The 24,012-nt window shown below is 41.3% G+C and overlaps 2 protein-coding genes across 2 annotated transcripts; one reads left to right on the top strand and one right to left on the bottom strand.

Moving 5' to 3' along the window:
• Nucleotides 1–635: 635 nt before the first annotated feature.
• Nucleotides 636–14,219, bottom strand: tmem192 (transmembrane protein 192). Its single transcript, XM_072670142.1, has 6 exons — nucleotides 14,054–14,219; nucleotides 12,623–12,775; nucleotides 11,738–11,999; nucleotides 10,613–10,750; nucleotides 3,563–3,674; nucleotides 636–1,005 (listed from the first exon to the last, which is right to left on the bottom strand). The coding sequence occupies exons 1-6, from the start codon at nucleotides 14,081–14,083 to the stop codon at nucleotides 882–884; spliced, it is 819 nt and encodes a 272-aa protein (XP_072526243.1). The 5' UTR covers nucleotides 14,084–14,219; the 3' UTR covers nucleotides 636–881.
• Nucleotides 14,220–14,625: 406 nt separating this feature from the next.
• polr1e (RNA polymerase I subunit E) lies at nucleotides 14,626–23,717 on the top strand. Its single transcript, XM_072670604.1, has 12 exons — nucleotides 14,626–14,881; nucleotides 16,403–16,506; nucleotides 16,593–16,669; nucleotides 16,822–16,907; nucleotides 17,935–17,987; nucleotides 18,091–18,235; nucleotides 18,831–18,941; nucleotides 19,652–19,748; nucleotides 20,446–20,576; nucleotides 20,699–20,777; nucleotides 21,639–21,770; nucleotides 23,473–23,717. The coding sequence occupies exons 1-12, from the start codon at nucleotides 14,821–14,823 to the stop codon at nucleotides 23,636–23,638; spliced, it is 1,242 nt and encodes a 413-aa protein (XP_072526705.1). The 5' UTR covers nucleotides 14,626–14,820; the 3' UTR covers nucleotides 23,639–23,717.
• Nucleotides 23,718–24,012: the final 295 nt, after the last annotated feature.

The raw sequence follows: 24,012 nt of genomic DNA, 5'->3' as shown, positions 1-24,012 counted from the left end.
CAAAAGTGTATTTGAAGAACCTTCATTTGATCTCCATTGCAAATGATTTTTCTGGCACTTAAAGTGGTTCTTCTATGGAAGGACTCAAAGAACCATTTGAAGCACCTTAATGTTTAAGAGTGTAGCTCTGGAGCTGCAAAGCTAACACAGCTAACAAACAATAGAAGCCAACAGTCAGTCGTTTTTCTTTCCAGTATGCGCCTAAAAGTCCTCCAACCAGCTCAAGGTCTTCATTAAGGTTGCATAGGCATGTTAATGTGGTTCAGAGTGCTACATAAATAAACCCTGAGCCTCAACGAAGACCTGAATGTGGTTGGAGTGGGTTGAGAGAAGACCATGGGCATAGTTTAGAGCGTAAAAGATCCGGATGACCATTGACTTATAGCGCCTGTTAGCCATGTTAGCCTCATAGCTCCAGCGCTACACTAAAGAAGCAAATTGTGGACACCAGAGGACCACATTTCTCACAGACCACATCTGGGATGAGTGGTTTCACCAAAACCGCTCCTCTGAGGTCAGCACTAACTTGCCTTCAGGACCATCATTGGTTTTAGCATAGCAGTAAACTGTCAACACGTGTTTGTGTGAATATTTACAACGGGTCCCCCACCCTCACCCCCCCACCCCTCCGCCCTTTGTTTCTACTTTTGTGTCCATTGTCTTACAGGGCTTGTTGCTAGGGCAACGTGAAAGCCTTAAGGAGAGGTTGCCGAGGTTCTTTCTTCATTAAAATCCCTCTGATCAGTCGGCCGCGTCCACCACTGTCAGTTGGTGTACGATCACACTCGCGCACCCACGCACACTCGCGCACCCACACACACACACTTTCAATTAAAAACCATGATCAAACACAGGGAAAGGTTTGCCGTCCACCTCCTCCGTCAGTCTCTGATCTGCTGGGAGGTCAGGCTGAGGATCCTCTTGCTCAGGAGTGTGTTGTGCTGCTTCAGGTACTCAATCAGGTCGGCCTGCTTTTCCACCACCTCTTCCAGACTGGAGCCATCTCTGTTTTAAAACACACACACACACACACACACACACACACACACACACACACACACACACACACTTCACTTGTACAGTTTAGCATTCCACCTCACTTAAAGCAGCCTCAAGCAGCTCCTGGGCTCCCCCTACAGTCGGGAAGTGGAATTTGAGCTTTGAGCCACATCTCAACAATAACACACTTTAGCACATGCATTTCTGGACTTACAGGGATACAGAACCATCATCTGAACCAGACTGAGGTGGTAGGGTGATGCTCATGTGGACCTCACATAGGTGGAATGGGTCTGGGTGGGTTCCTGGTGAGCATAGGCTTTGAGTGGGTTTGTACATGGGCTTCCCAAATAGGCCCCATTGTTAGAGCCCACCTTAATCTCACATGGGTCCCATCTTGACTCCCACGTGCAGTGTACAGCCCAGATGGGGCCATGTTTAACCCTTTCTGTAGGACCCACACATGGCTACCGTGGTTAAGAGCATTCCACTGACAATTTCAACCCTTTTTGACCACAAAGGCCCACCGAACTGGAGGGACATGAAGATCACCATTGCCATCATCACCTTCAAACCTTATTGCGACTTAGCGGACTCACAAAAGCCTGTTCCTCCAGGCCGCTGCTGACTGATGTGTGTGTATATGTGTGTGTGCGCACGCGCGCGAATGATGGAAACGCAGCGTTTCTGCAAGGAAACAGGGTTCATATGATCTGTTTACAGACCCTTCAGCATGACCACAGGGTGGGTTTGGGTGTGTGTTTGTTGGTGTGTTTGTTTGTCTCCCCCTATGGAGATGCTAATGAGAGATATGGGAGGGGAGAGAGAAATTCTTGCCCTCATTCCAGAGCTCTATTAGAAGTTTTAGCCATACGTTGACCCCCTTTAACAATATAAAACCCAATTCTGCTGCGGATGTATGTATAATATAGCTGTAACGAGCCAATTTGGTGGAATTTCACAGGTTTTACGAGCTTACAGACGCACTAGGGTGATTTTAGAAGACTTAGAAGAACTTAAGAAGCTCAAATCACAGAAACCTTCACAATGAAATCAATGAGTATTAATGAGACCCTCCTAACATCACTGTCAGTAGACACACAAAGATACACTCCTGACCAGAAGCCCCTCCCTCACCAAGTTGTGTAATTTCAGAGAAGCTCTAATCCAGTTGTCCAGCGTTTACATCTTGGCTCTCGTCAAAGTGCTGCTGATCTTCACGCTGCCCACTTCTCCAGCCTGCTGTTAACTGTTCAGTTACATCCCAGACCCTGGCATGCACAGTGGTCATGAGATAATCAACACTGAATGGCCAGAACCCTTCATTTGAGTGGCTCATTCCACTATTCAGACTCAGACTTTAACTCTGATCCTAATCAGCCCCACCTGATCCATCTAATTGCTGCCTTGATTAGCTCAATGAGGTAGCTTAGAGTTGAGCTGGAGAAGAAGGTACACTACCTCCATTTATGACCTTAATTAAAACACTATGTGATTTTTTTTTGTAATCACTGTCATGCAAAAACCTTGAATCTGGCAGTTATTTTATACAATGAAGTATTTGGACACATCATACCAGAATGGTGACTAATTATTCCTTCCATTCAAAACTATTTAAAGTTTTTTCTTTATTTTTACAAGCTTATAAATTGTTATTTAATATACTAACCCCTAAGGTCACTGTTCACTTATTAATCCTGATGCAAAACCTATTAAAAACTATTTGGCAACCATTTGCTTACTGAGGGTCCTCCCAAAGTCTCTTCCCTCAGCTCTGAGGGGTCTTAGGTTTTCATGTCTTCTTATGTTGTTGATCTCTTCTCCTCTTACTGATGACTGATTCTGTAAAGCTGCTTTGGGACAACGCCAGTTGGAAAAAGCTCTACAAATATATTTGATCCGATTTGAATTTGAGGACCTTAGCATATCTTATGGAGTCCCACAGGGTTCTATTGTAGGGCCCATGAAACTGATGTTAATTACGACAGTAAAGTAGTTATGAGAATGAAGAACTAAAGTGTGGGTGTACTATTGGGTCTAAGGGGTTAATTAAGGCATGGTTCTGTGTAGAACTAACCATAGCAACTCATGCTTTAATGGGTCACTGCCTGGTCAACTTGTTCTTCAAATGCAACAAAACCTCTTGTTGATTGAGAAGAACACCAGGAAGGGCTCCACTATTGACATTTTAGGTCAAAAGTTCTCTAAATTTGTTGGTCATCACTTTTGAATCTGACAGTTCTTCTTTACGTTGCGTCAGATTTTCACGACCGACCAATAGAAATTCTCCAAAGAGACCTGGAAAAGATTTTTTGACTTACATTAAGAGTAAAGGCTTTTATTTCCTTTTCATGCTCTCTTATTATTGTTGATTATGTATTTGCATTTGGGGGTCATTTATTTATTTATTTATTTATTTATACTTTCCAAAAGTTCCACAATGCCCTGCGACAGGTTCAGGATGAACACACACATCTTTTACTGGACCAAAGCAGAACACTCTACACTGTGTGTGGTACAGCTGTGGCCCATCTGCGCATGCAAAGCCCTGAGCATTTATTACCTGAAGCCGGTCTCTGTGTGGTTGCTGCTGGCATTGGTGGAGTAGGCGTGAGATCTCTCCTCTTCGCTGATATCTGGACTTGGTCTTTGTGCATTAAACCTGACCACACGCACTAAAAAACACAAAAAACACACACACAGCACATTAATTAATTTAAAAAAACAATACAGCATAACAGTCAGAGTATTAACAAAAAAAAACAGTATAACCACTACATACAGTCATATGCAAATCTTTGATTTTCTAAAGGTCAATTAGGTAAAACACTCAACAGACAACACATTCCTGCAGATTTTAACACACAACTACTGTACAACTGGTATTAGGCCCCTAATCCCATTATTTTAACCCTGTCTCCCAGCAATAAGAGAGTTTTTTTCTGTAGAAGCTCCAGATCTCAACAGAACAGATGAAGCAGGTGAACATGAATCCAGTAAAAAGGAGGAACAAGAGCTTCTCATTCTGAAGAAAGTAGTGAGATCTTGTTTCAGGGTGAGCTAGTCTGAAGAACAGAGCTCGGTTCCTCCAGGGTTCTCCTGGACGCCCCCCAGTCCAGCCAGCACAGCATGGAGGATGTGTTCAACTCCATCATCATCATCAGCAGCAGCAGCTCACCTGATTTACCATCATTAAGCCCTGATTTACCACCAAACCAGGTGTTGATCTGAGGAGAACTCTAAATAATACTAGACTCCATGAGGAGAACTTTGAGAGGAGATGTTCTAATGATGAACACAGTGATTGAGAACCACCACCACCACTTTCTGTAGGAGTGTTATATTAATTATTAGTTTTTATTCTAATATTAGTGTTTTACTGAGGGAGGGGGGGGCAAGCACTATATGTATGCCTCTGTATAGGAGCCTCTGTTAAGAGTTGTTAAATCAGGGGGTCTGGAGACAGCACAACGCTGGAGTACGCCGAGAAAAGCTCGCTCTGGCGTTGAATTCCTTTGTTTGGTGCAGACAAGAGTGTGTTCCTGTCGGAAGCAAACCAGACAGCGGTAGCTCTTGTTCTGTGCACACTTGAGCACAGGTAGAGCGTTCTCACCTGTCAAAACAAGCCGAACTATAGCTGGATTTGTCCGCACCAGACAGGGAAGGTGTGAAAGTACCCTAAAGCTCATTTCTCACCTGGAGGAAACGGACAGGCCATTTACTAGAACATTAACTACAGAGGACCAGGAGGGCTGCTCCTGCACACACACACGCCTACGCACATACACACACACACTCACCTATATTTGCTAAAACATCTTTACCTCCACAAAACACCTTCCCGTTTACTGCTCCGACTAATAAAATGAAGTGTTTTAGCCATGGGCAGGCAGGCCTGTGTGTGGGTATAATGTGGAGGGGTAATTAAGGGTAATTAGCCAGTTCTGTCACCACACATCAAGAGCAGCTGTGGAATGTCCTTTCAGAAACAAAGGCCGAGAGAAGAGCCTTCAGCAGATGTGTCACATTCCTCATCTCTCTGTTAAACAGTAGCGCTTCCCTCCGTCAGGGACACCATAAAAATAAACACGCTCATAATAACCCTAATCTCTCACACACACACCGCAAGTCTATATAAGCCTCCAGGCTTCTCACAGCTCAGCACTTCCACCTGCAATCACCAGCTCGCCATCAGCAAGGTAAACTCCACCAATCCCACCTAAACACAAGGTTTAGTCGTGTGTACAAAAGGGCAATTCCACCCATTTTACCCCAAAACCTTCTGCACAGTTCAGTGGGGCAACTGTAAGGTCATTCCGAGTCATTTAGGGTGGGCTGGTGGGCTGAGCAACGTCTTGGGTTTCTCTACGGTGGTGGGGTGTGGGATATTAAGTCACTTCTTTAACTCTTTCTATGCTTATTTGGATCTCCAGGTGTCTCCATGTCCTCTTTCTCCCTTACCATGGCCACTTACATGGCTTTAAGGGAGACCAGTGAGGCCAGTTTGGCTGAAAAACCTTCATAGAAGTCTGTGTGCTCCCATTGTTTCGATGACCTGGTTGACCTGTGACCATCTCTGTAAGAAGACATCTAAATAAACCCAACTTTCTCCTCAGAGGTGGAAGACTCGGCCGAGTTGATCCTCTAGATCTTAAAGAATTTGGGTTCTCTGGTGACCAAATCCATCACAGGCCAACAGGTGATGGAAAGCAGAGGGTCACCATGACTCCAACATAAATATAGGGATTTTATTTACTATACAAAACCAGCAGGGAATCTACACAAGTCTTCAGAGTCCTATATAGAGTGCTGATGATAGTAAAGTAGTGGCAAATTCTTTCCTCAGGTGCTATTTTGTCTTACAATACCCTGCAAGCATCTCTCCACCACAAATGGGCTTGGTAATGGGTGGTAAAGTGGTCTCAGGAATCAGAATTTTAGTGAAATAACTGTCTGTGAGGGAATCCTCAGATGTCTGAGTTTGCCTAGAATGGCATGTTTACCCCCAAACCCACACTTACAACTTTCATTACATCCTAAATCATTTCAATTTAAACGTTATTTAGAAATTTGAGGCTCTCACTGCAGAGTATCAGCCGATACCCGTCCAATCTGATCTGATCTGATCTGTGTATAAATAATCCAGCTCCACAGTTAAGATTAGACGAGCTGCTGATTAATCTGATCAGTAAAATCCCTTTATTTTTAGTCTCAGTTTCTATAATCAGACTTTCTGGACTGATTGGTTTAGTTTAGTTGAGACTTCTTTTCTTAAAATGATGTTTTATAGTCTTTAATATCTTATAATACAGTCTGATCTCCTCCCTGACCAATCAGCACCCAGCTCCTTTACAACACTGCGGTCTAATCACTTCCTGTGTGTGTGAGTGTGTGTAGTGGTACACACTCTGGACTGGTATCTGTGGTTGTTGGTCTACTGGTGTGTAATAACTGGTTTATAGTGGGTGAATGTGCGTAAGTGTGTGATTGGGGTTTCTATAGCGGGAGTGTGTTAGCATTAGCATTAGCCTCCACTCGGTTCTGAATGGGTTCTTCAGTGCTGGTTTATAAACAGAGAAAGGCAAGTGAGTGGTTCTCCCGGTTCTCCCGCTGGTCAAACAGAGCGTTTCAGTGAGAGTTTTATAAAGGGTCTGATATTATGGTCTGTTTTCAGGTTCCACTGTAAAATAGCTCCACACTGCAGAACCTCAACTCCTTTATTTACCTTCTGAGAACGTCTGCACTACTGCTGCTGCAGACAGCTGGGCTATAATGTCTGTTAAAGGGGCCTTGAGGACACCGGATGGTGCTCTGAACACCATGGTTAAAACTAAGAGTCAGAACTGGATTGGGATTAAAATAGCCGATACTCACTCCATTCGACCCTACATTAATTATGCAGATTATTTATATTGAAAACTGCAATGCTTCGAAAACTGGAATTATTGCCATCTCACTGCTGTACTATTTGGTATTTATGCATTTTAAAGTACTAATAAATTGTAAAAGGCGTCTTTAAAGGTTCATACCATACGCTACGGAAAAAACAGTTAATCTGACTATACATTGACTGTAATACATTATTATATAGCTAATGAGTTAAAATGAAGGCCGTTTACAGTTGGGTCCAAAGGTCTGATAGCACTAGACAAAATATTTTATATTTTTAATTTAAGACAAAGTTTATAGCTTAAATTATATTGGTGCAAGAGGTACAATCTTTCAAATTAAAAATGAATTTCAGAATTTAACATTTTTGGTGGGTTTTCTCCCTTTTTATTTATTAACAAACTCAATGGGTTGTGTAAAAGTTAGTGACGATCAGATTAGACCCACCAGAAAGTCATCTAAACAGCAGCTTCAATGGAGGAGATTAGACTCAAAACAATCAAAGCTTTTCTTAGAAAGGCATTAACATAGTCAGTTTCACCAATTTGATTAAAATTTTGTTTTTACCCAACAAAAAAAAGTCTATTATTGGTTTTACTTTGCATAACATTTATAAAAATTATATTTTTTAGTTAAAAAAATGCTAATGCTAAATTATAAAAAGTAAAAAATTATATAAAAAAATAAAACTTTTGATATCCAGGTTTAAATGGTTAAAAATGTGATCCCACTTTTTTAGACCCTGCAGCACATTCTTGAACTGACCACTTTGAATCTACCCTTCAAAAACAAGAAACACAAACATAAAGGATGTTTTTCCCTTTCACAAACGCCATACTGCATTCGCAACAACAACAATACCACCTTTCACGCATTCGCAAATTAGAGCTCTGCTGCCGCCACCAGCCTTGATGACTTTTAGCACAAACGCAAACGCTCTATCCGACGGGTATGAAGCAGTGCGTCAGGACACAATGGGGCTGGAGCGCGTCTTCCCTGTGCGTTAGGGTCAGACAATACAAGTCCGAATCCCCTCCCTCTCTCCCTCGCTCCCTTTGAAGGGCCCTAAACTGGCTTTGAAGTGCGGAGGCGGCATACGGCCCATGCAGAAGTCCACTGCATTCATGTACAAATGAAGAGGGGAGAGGGAGAGATGCCACATCAAAGCCCCTGGAGCTCGACTATGGTCTAACTGCACCTTCCTCTAGGAAGAGGCCGAGAGAGATGGATAGCTGGAGATAAACGGATGGAGGCGAGAGATGGGCAGATGGATAGGGATTGCTCATTAGCACAATAAACATGAAATTGGGGCAAAAAATTTGGAAAATGGTCATTATTGCCCTGGTGCTGTTGGGTAAACGATGGCATGGCCACATACAGACACAAAGGTTTGGTCAGCCTTTAATGAAAGTGTGTTGTTGTTTTTTTGTACTATATTAAATTATATACATTTTGTATTATATTAAATTTTATTACTATATATTAAATTATTTTGTATTATATTAAATTATTTTATATTATATTAAATTATATTATTATATATTAAATTATTTTGTATTATATTAAATTGAAGTTTCACTTCAATATTTAAGCTTTACAGCTTTGAGTCATGCTATAAACATCTAGAACTGACTTTATTATCCTAGATTTTGTTTGTTGACATAATTTGAAAACACCAGTACATTTCATGACAAATAGACCAAAAGAAATGATCCAAAAATATTTTACAAATAAAAAATATATATATATATATTTTACTACATTAAAGGACATGGCCTTACCATTTCCGAGCATACCGCATACAGTACACAGCTGCAGTCATGCACATCTTAAATTTTTGTAATTATTATAAGAACCTGTCTGATTAACTTGAAATCTTGCATATTATTAAAATTCATGATGATCAGACCAACAGAAAAGGTCCAAAATGACATTAGAAGAAGAGATTCTGTAAAGTACTATTTTGGGGCTATGAGGTTTAGTTCTGACAGCGACAGTACAATAAGGCTGGACAATATTATAATATCTACCATTATCATGATTAAGTTATTATCAATCAGTTTGATCATAATTATCCCCCTTAAAACTCCCAGGCTTAATACTCATTAAGGTGTATTACTCAGTAACTACAGGGACTTCTGTACAAACTGGGGGGGTTGTAATAACATTTTCGGCCCACCGGCGGTCCATAGGCTGTTTAAGGGGTTAATGCTGGTTATGTAGATTTAGCGCAGAATAGTGAAATGTCAGTATTACCTCATGTATTTTTAAATGTGCCAACACTAGTTGTTTTTCCTGTCCACTTCAACTAAATATATATGTCAGAAGAAACAAATACCGAATTTTGAAAAATAAAAAAACCCCAAAATAAAGCATTGTGATTATTGGTCACACTTAATTGTGTTGGTCCCCTATAGATTATCCACAGCTGCTCAAATGTGTTAACGGCCATAAGGGTTAAGGATCAGATTGTGGGTTTGAAGTTATGACATAATGCAACATAATATAATAATATATAAATATAATATATTCAGATTTATTTGCATATAATGGATATAGAAGTGTATCAGTTACAGCTCCAGCTACATATCTACTAATAAAATAATTAATTAAGTTTAAGTTATATTTATGCCATTACCCATCACACCTCATTCACTCGTATAAACAATGACAATTCAGGCTGAATTCACTCACACAGGATAAAGTAGGTATTAGCATCTACTTCACATCTCGAGGCGCTGCACTTAACTGCACTAAACCTAAAAGGGTGTGTCTCAGCACACGGTCAAGCTTCACTTCACTAATCATCCCAGGAATCCAGGTGCTGATATCAGTGTGAGTGTGTGTGTGTGTGAGAGAGAGAGGGAGAGAGCAAGCGTCAATAGTAAGACAATGCCACGGTTTATTTGGGTGGGGTGGCTTCAGGTTGCCTCTGGCAAAAAAAAAGAAGATGATGAGCCTCGCGACCATCTCGAGTACCCTCCTTTCATTCTTAACCCTCTCTTTCCCTCTCTGACCTTAACACCACCAGTGTCTTAGGAGGTATCAGTGTTGGTAATTGATACAAGGAGAAAAGATGAAGACAAGGGGTGAGGGGGTGGATGTGGTGGTGGTGGGGGGGGGGTGGGGGGTGCAAGCGGCTTGGAGGCTTGGAGGAACAAGCTTTAGAAAAAGGCAGTAGGAAGAAAAGTTAAAAATAGTGAAAGATGGAGCAAAAGGAGGGAAAAAGGAAAGGAATGAAGGAAAAGGACAAAAGAAGGGACGAGCCAAAGGAAGAGGCAAGTGAAGTAGAGAAAGAGCGAAGAACAAAGGGAAGAATCAAGCAAAGAAAGAGCAATAAAATGAAAGAAAGAATGAAAAAAAGTTAAGAATGAGAACGAACAGGAGGAAGACTGAGGTGTGTGTGTGTGTGTGTGTGTGTGCGTGCACGAGTGTGTGTGTGTGGGTGGGTATGTGATTGTGATACAGCGGCCTGGTGTGTGATCCTGTAGAGGATAAAGACAGTATTGTGGTATTGTGATGCGTGTGTGGTAGCAGCTGGGGGAGGTGTGTGTGTATGAGCGTTTTATAATGTGTATGAAGAGAGGAGCTTTAAAAGCTGCCCCGCTCACACTGAGAGCACTGGGGTTCACTTACAAGTAAGTTTCACTTACAAATACATGGCTGAGACAGACAGACAGCGAGTGAGTGAGTGAGTGAGTAAATGAGGGAGGGAGGGGGGTACCTGTGTATATGAGCAGGCATATGAGGGTCAAGAGCAGTTCCACACAGATGATGACCAGCAGCAGATAGACGGAGAGATTTTTCACTTTCTTGTCCAGCAGTGGCGAGGGTGCAATGACCACCAGTACTGCGGCATTACCTGCAGAGAGAGAGAGCGCGAGAGACAGAGAGGGAGGAGGGGGAAAAGTGGTTTCACTGCATGTAACAGCAGTATACTAAACTGAATTCAATGAATCCAGATTAAACAGAGTGTAACTGCACTGTACTAAACTGAATTCAATGAATCCAGATTAAACAGAGTGTAACTGCACTGTACTAAACTGAATTCAATGAATCCAGATTAAACAGAGTGTAACTGCACTGTACTAAACTGAATTCAATGAATCCAGATTAAACAGAGTGTAACTGTATTGTGCTAAACTGAATTAAATTAAGACAGATTAAACAGAGTGTAACTGTATTGTGCTAAACTGAATTCAATGAATCCAGATTAAACAGAGTGTAACTGTATTGTGCTAAACTGAATTAAATTAAGACAGATTAAACAGAGTGTAACTGTATTGTGCTAAACTGAATGAAATGAATCCAGAGTAAACATAATGTAACTGTATTGTGTTAACTGAATTAAATCAATCCAGATTCAACTGAATGTGATAGCACTGTATTAAACTGAATTAAAGTTTAATTGGACTAAACAGTGCCTGCAGACACATTCTGATAAATTCTGGTAAATTTCAATTCAGTTCAGTACTGAACTGAATTGAATTGGAATGAATCCAGATTAAATTAAATGTGACAGCAATGTATTAAACTGAATTAAAGTTTAACTTGATTAATCTGGATATAACTGCACTGTACTAAACTGAATTAAAGTTGAACTGCATTAAACTAAACATCTGTGCAACAGTATTGAACTGAATTGAAATGTAACTGGATTAAACTGAATTTACCTGAACTGTATTGAACTGAACTGGAATTAAACTGAATTGAACTGAACTGAGTGTAACCGCACTGTATTACCCAGAACTAGAGCTGAACTGTTGAGAGACTGCTATTGAGTGCTGCCATCTGGGGGCTTTCAAGAAACCTTTACAGATGAGGTTTCCTGCAGCGCATGAGCCTGTACCTGCAGAGTGTATGAGCAGCGGCAGGCGTTTGAGGTCTCTGGTAGTCCTGTAGAACTGCAGGTAACCTCTCCTCCTGGCTGCACTGTGGTGATGGTCTACACACCGCTCAAACGCAAACATTAGCACCCACAGCCCAGCCTTCCCCAGCAGCACCACGGTCTGAGCGTCCACTCCGTTTAACACCGTCTTGCACTCCGCCGAGTGATCATCCGTCAACCAGCACAGAATCGCCAGGACTATGCTCACGCTCACATACGCCACCTGGGGGCCATACATAAGAAGTGAAGTGACAGACATCTTACAATCATTCATGTTTGAAAACCCAAGATGGGCATTGTGGATTCAAATTGTATGATTCAGAACTGAATCATATTCATATGAATCATTTGAATGAATAATGAAACTGATTGGCTGATCTTTTTTTTATATGGATTAAAATCTGGATTAAACTTTTCATAAACTACAATGTGAACAGAACATGGCATCAGTGTAGGCTGCCTGGGTCGGCATATATCGTTAGCTATTGTCTGAGATACATCAGGTCTCCAGTTGTGGTTCATGTGGATCACGGAACGTGTGGTTCCATGGTATGATGTTTGGCAGAAACTGATTGGCTGATAAAAGATATGTTTTATATGGATTCAAATCTGGATTAAACGTTTCATAAACTACAATGTGAACAGAACATGGCATCAGTGTAGGCTGCCTGGGTCGGCATACATCTGAGATACATCAGGTCTCCAGGTGTGGTTCCATGGTATGATGCTTAGCCCTCTGGACTCTAAATCCAGCGGCATTTTGCAGGGCAGTGGTGACTTTATGGTGCTGTTGGGGCCCTTGAGCAAGGACCTTAACCTCTCTACTCCAGGTAGCGCTATACTCACATGTGCTACTGTCAGTAACCCAGCTATCCAGGTAGTGGGCAGTTTTTGGAACTCTCTCTTGATGGCCGACTCCAACGCATCCTGAGATATGAGTGGCCCATCGATCAAAGGGTCGTCCTCGATGCTTTGGGTGAAATCTGTGCTCGCGTTACTCTGTACACAATCACACACACAGAAGGACAGGAGATTGTGCATTCACATCCAAACTGTCTGACTGGCAGTAAGAAGCGTTCACAAAGGACTTTCTCTGAACTCTCACACCTCAGTCAGAAGAACAAACGCAAGCGAATGTGTATTAGTGCACGGTGAGTACAACGGGTCATTCCACAAGCACCTTTGAAATGGCGCTTCTTGTTGAGTAGAAGGCTAAAAGACCTTGAGAATGATCTATCGTTCAGGCTTCTGGGACAATAGGAGGATTTCACAAAGCAGGATTTCTCAGCAAGCTGAATAATGTATGAGTAGAAGTGAGAAATACGTGCTACTGGACAGCCTTGACCTTTATCTGGACCTTTACTTTTGCCACTCTGAATTTTGGCAGAAGGGTAGCAGCCATTGATCGCAGGAGGGATAGGAGGGATCGCAGGAGGCTGCGGGTTTCTGGGGACAGATTCCAAAAATAATACTGAGGGAGATATATATGTTATATTATATTATATATATATATGTTTGTTTACACATATTGTTACAGCAATATGACAGTGATTACAATTTCTTTAGGGAATAAAAATTTAAGTTAAATATAAAATATTTTAATGTTTAATCCTAAGAAATACAAGCCAGATCTTAAGCCAGACAAAGCAGTCTGATAAAGACTGTCTAATAAAAGCTGTGAGGGAAAAACTGCCTCTACTTCAACTTCATGGAAAACACAGCTAATAACTTCTGCTTTGAAAATATATACCTTTATACATGTAAAATAAATGCAGAAGCTCTGCTTTATGAAATTCAAACCTCAAATATAATACTGAGGGATATATATATATATATATATATATATATATATACATTTAATATTATATATATATATATATATATATTTGCTTACACATAGTTACAGCAATATGACAGTGGTTACAATTTCTTTAGAGAATAAAAAAGTTAAATATAAAATATTTTAATGTTTAATCCTAAGAAATACAAGCCAGATCTTAAGCCAGACAAAGCAGTCTGATAAAGACTGAAAAACTGCCTTGTAAAAATAGACTACTCTACTTTAACTTCATGGAAAACACAGCTAATAACTTCTGCTTTGAAAATATATACCTTTATACATGTAAAATAAAGACAGAAGCTCTGCTTTATGAAATTCACACCTCAAAGCCAGGGAAACCCTCCTGCCCTGTGAACTCCTGCAATTCTGCAGCACTATTGATCCTAACAGAGCCATGAACCCCAACATTAGCCCCAAACCCCACGTTTTACACGCACCAAATGTGCTGAGGTCCGTTTGGAGTCCATTGTAAACCTTCTTCTTCTTCTTTATCAGACAGTCCTAAAGAGAAATGTTAAAGAAAAGGGGAAAGTGGAAAACTACATGCTCAATATTTATGGCAAAGCTTTCAAAACACTTCAAAGTTTGCTTCCGGTAAGGTCGCGTTCAGGACGGTCGTCAAATTAAAAGTCCTGTGGCTGGGTCGCTGTTTGAGATTGTTGTTGTTGTTATTTTTCTTTTGAACATCCATCCTTTTTTTTTTTTACATATATATATATATCACAATATATAATACATAGAATAAAATAATAAATACATACAAATACAAATATGTAACAACAAATAGCGTCATAAATAACCAAATCATAAATATAAATAATCAAATTCATATATAACAAATAAAACATAGTCTTAATTGTTGGTTTAATTATTAATATTACACATTTTACGACAATTAAGCTCAATAAAGGAACCGAAAAAATAACTGTTGCTGACAAGACGCAGTTCCGTTTACACTAGAGCTAGCTAGCTAACAAGGCAAATATAATAAAAGTCCCTGTAGCCTGAAACTATTTTAGCGCATGTTAGCAATATTAACCTTTGTCTCGTATATCTAGGTTTGAGAGACGTAGTAAAAATTGTATTTTATTTATTAATTATAAGTGGACGGTATAGGTGATTCTTGTGGTCACCACCAGACAGCGCCGGTCAGCTCGACAGAGCTGCGGAGCTTCACAGTCATCCAGCAGCAGCAGCAACAACAATGGCTGCGACCTGTGTTTGGAAACCGTGTGAAGAAAACGGCCAAGACCACGCTGTTATTGGTAAGATTAGCCTCGATCTTTGTATAAAACTCTCTAACTGGACAGTAGGTGAGGGTTTGGGCGAACAGTGGGGTAATATACGCTGGTAATCGTTACTTTCAGGCACCCACGTGGGTTGAGGTGTACTGTGGCTGTGTAGGGCTGGGCAGAGTTGACCTAGCTGAAAACCACAGTAAAGATTTTAACTAATCCTGTCTAATTAAATTTAAATTAAAATAAACATCAGCATGTTGCTATCACGAGATGGTATGTCGTACGTGTGAAATAAGTCGTTATGACGAGATAACGTGTTGCAACATTCCTCAGGATGTCATTATCAGGAGAAAATGTATATTTTAATATTTAAACGAGATATGGCATAAAACGACGTAGGCAATTCCTCAGCATGTCGTTATTAAAACGGGTGGTTAAGTTGTAATTATGACAAGTATCTCATTATCACAAGAAAAATGATCACAAGATAATATGTCAAACCACAGTCTATTCTTCAGGATGTCATTATCACGAGAAAATATATTTAAACGAGATATGGCATTAAACGACAAAGACCATTCCTCAGCATGTCGTTATTACGGGTGGTTAAGATGTATTTATGACAAGCATCTCATTATCACATGAAAAAAAAATTATCACAAGATAATATGTCAACAACAGTCTATTCTTCAGGATGTCATTATCACGAGAAAATATATGGCATTAAACGACATAGACCATTCCTCAGCATGTCGTTATTACAGGTGGTTAAGATGTACTTATGACAAGCATCTCATTATCACATGAAAAAACAATTATCACAAGATAATATGTCAACAACAGTCTATTCTTCAGGATGTCATTATCACGAGAAAATATATTTAAACAAAATATGGCATAAAACGACGTAGACCATTCCTCAGCATGTCCTTATTATGGGTGGTTAAGTTGTAATTATGACAAGCATCTCATTATCACAAAAAAACATTATCACAATACAATATGTCAAACAGACTATTCTTCTGAATACTGTTATTACGCGTTATGTCATCATTATAAAATAAGCATTTTGTTATTACAAGATAATATGATGAAGAACACAGGCTTTAGCATATCACTATTCTGACTTGTTATGTTGTATTAAGAAATAAATATCTCATTGTTATGAGAAAATATCTTATGAGATGTAAAATGACAGGCTACTCTTTTTATTTATTTATTTGATTTATTTTTACAATCTGATATCTCACTCTTTCATGAAATGCTCTATATGCTGTTGCTATATGGCATTATCTCATAATAACAAGATATTTTCTCCCAATAACAAGCTGTTAACTTTATAACAACGATATGCTGACCATTTTTTAATGTAGTTTGACAGCAATACACCTCCCATACATTTCCATAAAACATAAGTATAAAAGTAGCCGGTCTTTTGAACTGAACCGATCTCAGATGGGAAGTGAATCCAGTCCCTATATTTTTAGTGTCCCAACACTGAATGTGGTCCTTCTCAGTCCTCCTCACAGCACAGCCCTGTTTTTGCAGTTAAATTCTCCAATGGACATGTGAAAAATACTGACCAGCTGGACTTCAAGCTCTTCAAACATGTTGATGAATCCAACCCAAGAAAGAAGAGCAGGCGGATTGTGGTAAGAAACAGTGTGACAAGAAATGCTGAGTGTCTGTTATCAGGAGAAAGCAGTGTCAGACGTGCTGTGTGTGCTTTGTGGTTTAGGCTGCAGAATCGGACAGACTGGCCTACGTTGGGAGCAACTTTGGTACGGGTTCCTTACAGTGCAACAACCTCTGCAGGTAGGCTAGGTTACACCAGGGCTTCCACCAGAGCCCATTCCTGAAGACCTACCATTTATGGAGAGTTAACATCCAGCCTGCATCAAGGCCTGTCCCAAACGGGGTCTTCAATAAGCTTTTGAGGGCTCTGATGGTCCTCTGATTCTTTACAGGTACTTTGTGGGTGTGCTGGACAAAAGGACCATGGAGATGAAGGTGCAAAGTGCTCAGCTCTTCAACCTGCAGCCCATTATACCAGGTACTCACATCACACAAACTGATCTAAGCGTGGTACGTCTTGGTTAGCTACATCTTTTGAGCCCATAATCAGAAAGAGAGGATGGGGTGTTTGACCTTTTGACTAGCCCTCCCATTTGTCCTCCCATTTGTTAGGCAGCATACTGAGAAATCCTGGTTTATGAAATACCCTCCTGATCGTTTGTCTATTGAAGAGTCTATTCAAAAATGCTACAAGCTCGGTTTTGATTGGCTGTCATGCATAGTGCCTCATTCAAAAAGCCTTCAAGAGCTGAAAGAATGGGCATGGCTAATCGGTGGTAGGCTGAATAGAGGGTATGCACATGACATCACAGGTGGCGGGCGTCACTGCGGCCATGCCCACTGAGTGGCAAAAAAGACAAGGAGCGTTTGGTGTGAATACAGAAAATGCTAAAACACTCAAACGAGAAAGAGCTGTTGTGTGATTGACTGTACAAACAGATTCAGCAGGAATTCAGAGCTCTCCTTTTACAGACTGCTGAAAGCTAAAGAGAAGAGAGCTAATGAAGAAGCTAATGGATGGCTGCAATTCATAGAATCACTGTAGTTATGGATTTAGCGACATGCTAAGTTCAAGGAAGAGGGAAAGCAAGCACACCTGGATGCGCCAGTCTACTGAATGAGCCTGAAAACAGTGGAGAACACTCCAAAGACCCTCTCAAATGTGTGCTCTCAGATATGAGGCTTTATCCTCTAAAGACCTCAGTTAGCTGGATGTCACCGGCTACACATCTCTGTCTATGGACCGTTGGATCTTCAGGAATTTGAATGGCCGCTGTTGAGTCCAGCTGCTTTTAGCTTAAGCAGATAGTCGCTTGTGTCATTCCCGGTTTGGCCGTTTTCCCTAATAATAAATGCTGCAGCTGTGACATCAGTGCATACCCTCTATAGACCGGGATATATAAATGAAGAAATGCAGTAAGTTTTAATAGGATGTTTTTGCAGGTGAGTTCCCACATATGGACTCTATAATTAAAGTAATTTGCTGTTTTGTCTGATCTTTCCAGGAGAAACTACAACAAATGCTGATAAAAATGAGACAAAGACCTACAGAGACAAGGTGAGTCTGTACTGCACAAGAAGGAGCTGAGGCATATATCTTCATATATCTGATGCTTGGTCAGAAGGTTCTAAAGCAGAAGACCCGATGTTTGCGCTTGCAGGTGGACGCTCTCATTGAGGCGTTTGGCACGACTAAGCAGAAGCGTGCTCTGAGCTCCAGACGTCTGAACGAGGTCGGAAACGAAACGCTGCAGAAGGCCGTGGCCCGTGCTGCCGGCAACGTGATAGACCAGAAAGGCCTGGAAGGTAAACCCACAGACAGCTGTGTGTCTCTGATCCCAAATCAGTAACTTTAGAACCTTTTAGAAGAGGTGTAGATCCACCTGAGGCCTGTCTTGTCTTTTTTTTCTGTGAACATACACACACTATATGTCCAAATGTTTGTGGACACCCCATCTAATGAAGAGTAGAGAAGTACTGACAGTTGCCCCAGGCCTAATGCCAGGCGTGGGCTAGAGGGGTATAAGGCACCCCAGCATTGAGCTGTGGAGCAGTGGAAGAACTGTGTTCTCTGGAATGATACTGGATGGTGCTCCATCCAGTATTTTTAGGGTAAGCTGGGGATACGGTGGGATGATGAACTATGGCTCCAAAAAGTAGTAGAAAGCCTTCCCTGGACACCAACAAAAGCAGAATAACCTTTGTGTGTGTGTGTGTGTGTGTGTGTAATACCATTGACAGAATGAATGAGCAGGTGTCCCAATACTTTTGTCAATATAGTATGCACGCTTTGAAATGACCCACAGAAGAACAGCCAAATCAACAAAGTTGAACTGACCACAGTAATTATGCTTAGGGTAAAACATGTTTCCTGTGACAAACGTTATCTCTGTCTTCTCAGCTTTACAGCAGGAGGTGGCTAATTCAGAAGCTCAGACAGAGATTGCTCTCTTCCTCCCACCGTGTAACCGGGACGCAGATAAGGCCGAGGACGTTTACCCTTTCAGTGGCAGTATCCTTCCCATGACCAGCAAATTAGCTTGTCTGCTGTGTTATCTGATTTGTAGGCGCTTTAGCTCAATAACCTTTTCACCACCTGTAAAGGAATGGTTCAGCAAAAAATCTCAATTGCAGAATTGTCCACTTACCTCTTTCAGGACCTATTCGGTCCAGCTTGTGTTCAAATCCAATATTTTCTCCAGTTGAGTCACTGGCAGTTCCACTGTTTAGCTTGGTTTCCCCTTGGGCACCCTATAAGGTAAAGCCCCTGGGCTGTCCTTCCTACATAGAGAGAATGTGGCCAGCTAAGCTCTCTTTGACTCCCGGCTACGGATGACATATGTAGCTTCGGCGCTAAACTAATACAGCATCAGGTGTGTGGGATCTGACCTCTCTGCAATGGTGAGATTGGGCACCCATGGTCTGCTGTGTTTATATGATGATAAGAGCTCATAAACACAGACATTTGCATGTTTACAAGGACTGTCTGAATGATGCCCCTCATATCCCACAGCAGTCCTGGAATACCCCTCTTCTGCATAATGCCCTTTTATGGAGCCTCTAACATAGCAGCACAGCGGCGAAAACAAAGGATCGGGTGTGAATCGGGCTTAAAGTGGACGATGTTTCGTCCATTAAAACATTCCTGGATCTGCCCAGATCCTGATCCACCAATATCCCTATTTCTGACTGCTAGCCACAAGCTCCTTAACTTCACGTTAGTTTTGTCTCCAGTCGAATTTGAGTCACTCAAGCAGGTCGGTGAGAAGATGGCAGCACTGACTTCTGAAGACCTCGTGAAGATGAGAAATAGCGGCAGGTGAGCAGAGATTGGGGCTTTTTTGCTTCCAGCAGTAGTCATATAGGCAGATTTGGTAGCTAGATGAGGTCTGGTGATAATACTGTTTGCTTATTTGGGATTGATCATTAGGAAATGCATGTCATTGTCAATATCAGAATTCTGAATATACAGCTACTCTACATATAATTTACATATCAATTACTCTACATATAATTGAATTTTATTGTTCATAATAATATGAACAATGGTGCAGTAATAGTTTATCAGTAATATCTATGGCCTGAAGCTGATGATGATGATCAGCTGTTGATGAATGTGATGGGCTGAGACTAAAAACCGTTCTAGTGGATGACAGTCTTAGTGGATATTTGATCTGCATTGATTGACTGAAGTGATTCCACAGTAATTGCCCCTGTTTAACACCCGATTTTGATCTCAAAATGCAGCTGGGTCCTGCTTTCGTACCTTCATGGGTTTTCATTTCTGTACACTCCTAATAATTAAGGTCAAACAAAGGGTTCTTGGAGTGATGCCATAGAAGAACCCCTTTTCCATAAAGAACCATGTTTGTACGAATAGGGTTAATGAGTGTAGAAACAAGGAGGAGGTCTTAATGTTATGGCTGATTGGTGTATAATATATACACTGTAGTAAAGAATGAGAAGACCTTTCCTCCAGCAGGACCTTGGTTGATCTGTGTGTGTGTTGTCTGTAGTCCAGAGACAGTGCTGAGACATTTGGAGAGTCTGCCCAACACTACTGAAGCTCGAGAGAGACAGGCCCGCTGTGCCTGGTACCTGTTATTCCTCATCAGACTCGCCCGGCACAAGAAGGTCAGCCACAAACGTGAGTGATGGTGAACAGTCCACCAGTGTGTGAGTGTATTGTTCTCCAGGCCTCTAGCTTTGTTTCTAAAGGCTGCTTATGGTCTGCTTGTGTGTCTCGTTTTGGGGTTTTGCTTGGAGAAGTTGATGAGGATGACTGTCCACGAAGTGTCTACACTAAAGTGCTGAAGACCTTCACGGTGGAGAGCTATGCCAATGGAAGGTGCGTTTGTGTGTGTGTATGTCTAGTACCAAACACAACTGAATGAGTTGGGTATATTTATTGAGACATGCCCTCTATGTCCAAATGTTTGTGGACACCCCATTCTAATGACGACATTCAGCTTCTTTACGTTGCACCCATTGCTTGTCTAGTCCCTGGTGATGGTGATGTATCATCAATAGAGTAGGACTCTCTGAAGCAGATAAACATGAACCTGCTGGCACCATGACCAAGGCCATCTGTGGGCAAGAGGGGTTTATTAGCCCCCCAGCATTGAGCTGTGGAGCAGTGGAAGATGTGTTCTCTGGAATGATGGATGGTGGTGCTCCATCCAGTACTTTTGGGATGAGGTGGGGTGTTAAACATCCAACATCCTGACCTCGCCAACGCTCTTGCGGCTGAATGCAAACGAAGCCTCACAACAATGCTCCTCCAAAATCTGGTAGAAACAGTTATTCCAACAAACGAAGATACGAGGATAACCCCACTTTTTTTATACCCCTAATTCCGGACGAAACAATAACGGAGCAGGTGTCCCAATACTTTTGTCCATGTGATGTAGATTTTTAATCGTAAAAAAAAAACCACTTTCATGATAAGTGTGTGTGTGTGATTACTGAGTAGTGTGTTTAAGCTACAGGTAAACTAGATATAGATAAACTAGCAGCGAGCTAGCCAGGATACACACCCGGCCTAATACAGCCTCCACACGGCAGGCTTAGCTTTATCACATTGTAACAACTAAGCTACGCAGATTGTGCAAACAGTGCTTATATATCTGCTAAATAGTTTGGATATGGTGCTAATTTGTGAGAAATGACATGAAGAATTCATGATCCCCCCCCCCTCTCCTACTCCCAGATTGAGGAATACAGTGCCTGCCTCCATGCTAGTAAAGTTAGCCTGTCATTGCCTGGCTCTGCTGCTGCACATGGGCGGCCAGACGGCAAACCTCACACTCCTACACCGAGATCTCTCTCTCAGTGAAAACAGGTCAGTCACGCTCATCCTCTCTCACACTCACACACAGAGTAATAATCTATTCTCTCAATCAGAAAACCAAATGTCCTTCTCTTGGTCTGTTCATTACTGTGACATTTTAAAAGCTCCACAAAGCAGAACTGGCCATCAGAAGGTGTTCAGTCCTTAAGATTTTTTTCAGCTGTTAAAAGCAGTAGTGTTTCTGAGCGGGGAGGGGCAACAATGTTGTAATAAATGGTATTATGGTGCTGCGCGACTAATATACTCATTCTGAAAACGGACAGAGTGGTCTGGTAGGTCCTTCTGGCAGCTTTCCTGGCCATGTCATGTCATCCAGGACCGTTTGCTGGTCACCTGAGCAAAACCATGCGCTGCTACAAATAGCTAGAGCAAATGTGGAGACAGAGCCGGCTCAAGGGGGCCCCAACGCCACCAGGGGGCCCCCAGGAGCACCAAGATATAATGATAAAATAAAAATATTTAAAAAATAATAATAATAAAAAGAATAATCAAACAAAATGGTATTACAAAGGTAAAAGCGATATTTTATTTTCATATTTGGGTCACTGATACTAGGTTAAGCAATTCCTGTTGTTGGCTGCTGCCAGTGGTTAACTGGTTAAACTGGTCAGCTTGTTAACTGTAAATGCATTGCCTTGTCTACTGAACCCATATACACCACTCTGTATTTAAAAGTACAAATTAATTGGGTATTAATTTTTGTACATTTGCTCCCCCTGTAAGGTTAAAAACAATAATATGCTACAAATAGTGTTATTGGTGGTGGGGTGTACGTCACACACACAGTGTAGCCTATGGAATGATGAAGCATCTCGTGCTGAGGTGGTGGTATGGGTGGCCCCAAATGAAAATCTGTCTTCAGAACTTCTGCTCGTTCTCCCACTGTCCAACCAGAGACGCTGACTAAATGTAAACCGGCAATGTTTAGATTCAACCACTCTGAAAGAAGAACGCACCACAATGCACTTTTTAAAAAGTACTTTTGCACATGCTCAGTGCAATTACACATTCCCACCAGAGAGGTCTCTAAATCCCCATATCACAAAACTTGCAGACCACCGCTTTAAAGGAGCAATTTGAACATTTTCCTCATAACTATATAACTAAATAAAATACTGTATTTGATCAGTTAAGATAGATTTTAGTTTGCTAATGTAGCTAACAGTAATCAGTGGCATTAAAAGGTACAGGGAAACTGTATTTGTTGTAGCTTTAAAGGGGCAATTCGAAAACCCCAACATTGTAATGTAACAGTCTTGGCTCATTATATTTACCCCCAGCCCAATAACTGGCTAGAGGTTAAATGCAACAGCTAACCATTTAGGAATACTTGCAAAATACTAAAAAAACAAAAAGCTATGCCAGGCTAGGCTATGCTATTCAATTCTATGCTGTCACAGTACAGTACAGTACAGTACGTAAAGCAGCCAATTAAAGCAGATTATTATCAGTGTGTTTCATTCCGAGGTAAAATAACAGGGTGGTAAATAGGCTTGTAAAGCAGCATCTGAGCATTTTCCACCCCCAACCACAATCACATACTTCACAAACATACTTCCTACTTAGACATCAGACAACGTCTACATGTAAACATGGTGTGTGATGTGGTGGTGTGTGGTGCAGTGATCTAAATTAGCCTAGTGGTGAGCAGCTGCATTTTAAACTGTTCTGAATCTGAAATATCTGTGTATAGGATGCTGGAGGTGGCGAAGGCCATGGGGCTCACGCTCTCCCGCCAGTCTTCTCTCAGCTCTGAGGAGTCCGGCCTACGGGATGACCACAGAATGGCCTCTCTGGAGCTTCCGCTGGTCCACTACGAACGCCGCCTTGAGTCCAGGAAACGCAAGAAGATGAAATAAATGAAGTGACTGTAGCAACGGTCTGTTCCAGAGCTGTGTTGTAAATGACGTTTGTGATTAAAAGGACTTTATTAACAGGTGTCAAAATGTTCATCTTAATTAATTCATTTTTAATCTTTTTTTTACTTAAAGCAGCAGTATGCGAGAATAGGCATTTCTTATTCCTGGGCTCCCCCTACAGGTGGGAGGTGGAAGCTTTGAGCGCTTTTCACATGGCAAAATAAGGTGGATATAAAGGCATAATAAAACTGGGATGTAATTCATGACCTGTTAACTACGTTAATTACTTAATAGCATGATGCAGATGGCCTTTTGGAATCATAATATGACTGTTGGATGAACGAAGGTCAACATCGGACGTCTGAAAGGTCAGA

This window comes from Salminus brasiliensis, chromosome 24 (assembly GCF_030463535.1).
Source record: "Salminus brasiliensis chromosome 24, fSalBra1.hap2, whole genome shotgun sequence".
Classification (NCBI taxonomy): domain Eukaryota; kingdom Metazoa; phylum Chordata; class Actinopteri; order Characiformes; family Bryconidae; genus Salminus; species Salminus brasiliensis.
The sequence above is the reverse complement of the archived record's forward strand: the minus strand, read 5'-3'. Positions and strand labels throughout refer to the sequence as shown.